Source organism: Ailuropoda melanoleuca, unplaced genomic scaffold, assembly GCF_002007445.2.
Source record: "Ailuropoda melanoleuca isolate Jingjing unplaced genomic scaffold, ASM200744v2 unplaced-scaffold21616, whole genome shotgun sequence".
NCBI lineage: Eukaryota > Metazoa > Chordata > Mammalia > Carnivora > Ursidae > Ailuropoda > Ailuropoda melanoleuca.
In genome coordinates, this window is record NW_023191189.1 from 331 (window position 1) to 3,932 (window position 3,602).

The 3,602-nt window shown below is 36.4% G+C and overlaps 1 protein-coding gene across 1 annotated transcript; it reads right to left on the reverse strand.

Annotated features, from left to right (window-relative positions):
* Positions 1-2,750: 2,750 nt before the first annotated feature.
* On the reverse strand, positions 2,751-3,599 carry LOC117798004 (olfactory receptor 4C11-like; the record flags this gene model as incomplete). The annotated part of the gene is made up of 1 exon (XM_034650426.1): positions 2,751-3,599. A coding segment is annotated over one exon (849 nt), but the record flags the coding sequence as incomplete, so codon positions are not given.
* Between the last annotated feature and the right edge of the window lie 3 nt (positions 3,600-3,602).

Here is a 3,602-nt window from a genome sequence, read left to right on the forward strand (position 1 = left end):
TTGGGTATATATCCAAAGGATCTGAAATCATGAACGTGAAGGGCCCTCTGCATTTCTGGATTCGTTGCATCATTATTCACAGTAGCCAAGGTGTGGATACAACCTCATCCTTGACTGATGAATCAATATAGAAGATGTGAGATCTGTATTATCCAGACTTTAAAAAGAGAAAAATTCTGCCATTTCCAATAACATAGATGGAGCTGGAGGACTGTATGTTAAGTGAAACAAGTGGCACAGAGAAAGAGAAATACTCNGTGGCACAGAGAAAGAGAAACACTGCATGCTCTCACTTATATGTGGAAATGATATAGATCAATTCACAGAAACAGAGAGTAGAATGGTGGTTACCAGGGGACAGGGTTTGGGGAAAATGGAAAGAAGTTGGCCCAAGGGTACAAGGTTTTAGTTAAATAGAATGAATAAGTCTAGAGATCTAAGATATAGCATGATCACTATAATTAACAAAATCATAATGTATATGTGAAATTGTAGAAAGGATTGATATTAAATTCAATCTTCTTACACACACACACACACAGAATGGTAACTATAGAGAGAAGACAGATGTGCTAATTAGATTGTGGTGACCTTTTCACATTATACATACATCAGAAAAATCAAGTTGTAGAACTGAAAAATATGTATATTTTTGTATGAGAAATGGCCAACTTTGGGACACTAGTGCAATTGCTAGCTTCATAATATCCCAGAAAGCAAAAAGTAGTGAAAACACAAACATATTTAGTGAATTTATTTTAAAACAATCTTTGACAGGAGGAAAGTATTGGTATTGAAAAAGTTTTCCAGATAAATAATGGAAAACAACATTAAAAACGACAAGGAATCTTATAGCACTTACTAAGGATGTGGTGTCCTTGAACATACAGAAAGTAATGACTTTTTATATTTACATATTTTTAACGTTTTAATTCAAATTCCAGTTAGTTACCATGGAGTGTAATATGAGTTCCAGGTGTACAATTTAGTGATTCAATACTTACATACCACAGCCAGTTCTCATCACAACAAGTGCCCTCCTTAATCCCCACCACCCATTTAACCTGTCATCCTACTCACCTCCCCTCTGGTAAACATCAGATTATTTTTTATAATGAGGATCTGTTTCTTGATTTGTCCCCCCTCACTGATTTTCCCTATACTCATTTGTAGTTTTTCTTAGTTTCCACATGAGTTAAATCATATGGTATTTGCCTTTCTCTGAATGACTTGTTTTGCTTAGCATAATACTCTCTATCTCCATCCTTGTCATTGCAAATGGCAAGCTCTCATTACTTTTGATGGCTGAGTAATATTCTAATGTATATATATGTATATAATCCTTATTGTTGTCCATTCATCATTTGAAAGACACTGGGCTGTGTCCATAGCTGTGATATTATAGATAGTGCTGCTAGACATCGTGGTGCATGTATCCCTTTGAATTTGCATTTTTGTACTCTCTGAAATCAGTAAGTTTTAAAAATTCATGATATAACCCTTGGCAGGCACATATTCAAGTGACGGGTGCTAATATGCTCTGTTCACTATGAGCAACAAAATTCTATTGGCAATTCTAACTTATCCACACTGCCACTGTACTGGGAAAGGACAGAGAAACGAAGTGTCTTCCTCCTGCAAAAACAGGTTCACTCTAACTCCATTAACTAGAGATAAGTCAAGTATTTCTGAATGCCTCTGGCACTTTCTTTTATTCCATTGATACAACCCAATGTAAATGAAATAATATACATTTTTTTTCTTCAAACGGGGTTCAGCTTTCTGTAACTCAATCTCAGAAAATGTGTTCTCTCTATGGTGTATTTTAAATTCATAATTAGTCTTGAAAATATACATTATTGCTGTAGCTCCTATATACCAATCATACAAATTAGCTGAATATCTCCAGGCTTTTGTGATACTACCTTAAAAAAAACCCATACATAATGCCTCAGTTATCTTAATAGTCAAAGGAAACAATAAGAAAAAGTGTTTAAGAAATACATTATATGTACACACACACACACACACACACACCCCGGTATGGAACTTCTAAAGATAAACTAACAATATAATGAAAAGAATTTCTTGACAAACAAAGTGAGATCCTTTGCTCTGAAAATGTTCACGAGAAAGCAGGATACTTTATTTGAAATGTGCTATAGAGAGAATTACAAGTCATAGACAATAGGCTTTTAAAAAAATTTATGGATGCTCATTGTACAGTTGTGAATATATAAATATTTTTCTTGTTATCAAACCAAAGTGTAGACAGATGTGAGGAATATTTCATAATCTGCAATGTCAGAATTATATTCTCAAGAAAATAAAGAACCAGGTGAGGGAAGCTACTAGTTTGAGGACACAAGTACAGAAAAATGAAGGAAATTAGCTGCATTATATTAGAATACGTTGTGCAAGTCATGATTTACACTATTATCTTTGATATCTGTACAAATTAAGTAATCAACCAAAGCCCTCAATTCATCTTTTGCTTTCTGAGGTAATTTTGCTATGCCATAGCATTCTTACGGCATTTTCACTCCTGCATTCCTCAGTGGGTAGATGAGTGGGTTGAGAAAAGGTGTCCTGATACTATAAAATAGGGACACCAGGGCAGTTTGAGGGCAGAATTATAATAAAAATTATGGAATACAAGTACATTATATCAGAGTACATTGGGCAAGTGAGGATATACGCCATCATATTTGATATCTGTACAGATTACGGAATCAACCAAAACCATCAATTCATCTTTTGCTTTCTGAGGCAATTTTGATACGCCATAGCTTTCTCATGGCATTTTTCACTTCTGCATTCCTCAGTGTGTATATGAATGGGTTGAGAAATGGAGTCCCTATGGTATAAAATAGAGTTACCATTTTGTCAATGGGGAAAGTGGTTGGGGGGCGTGTATATATGAATATACATGGAACAAAGAATAAGACTACTCCAATGATGTGAGAAGTGCAAGTAGAGAGAGCTTTTTTCCTCCCCTCTGCACTGTGGTTTCGCAATGAATGCAAGATGACAATGTATGAGATCATCAGAATCACAAAACTGCTTGTGCAAATTGCCCCCCTGTTAGTCGCCCACTCTAGGTTGATCAGATAGGTATCCATGCAAGCAAGCTTCAGCAAGGGCTGCAAATCACAGCAGTAATGATCAATCATATTGGGTCCACAGAAAGGCAATTTCAAGGCCAGGATAACCTTGGTAATAGAATGGATAAAACATCCCATCCATGCAAGAGAAATCAAGATGATGCACACCTGCCGTCTCATGATGGTTGGGTACTGTAAGGGCTTACAGTTGGCCACATAGCGATCAATGGCCATGAGGATGAGCACAAAGACCTCCATGGTGCCAAAGAAATGTAGGGCAAAGACTTGAGTCATGCACTCATTGTAAGAAATGGTTTTTTTTGCAGAGAGTGAATCCACAATTAGTCTGGGGGCTGTGGATGTTGAGAAGCAGGAATCAGCAAGAGACAAATAAAATAGGAAATAGTACATGGGGCTCCCAAGTGTCCTGCTGGACTTGATGGTCACAATAATAAGCAAATTCCCTACCACCGTTCCCACATAAAAAATGAAGAAGAT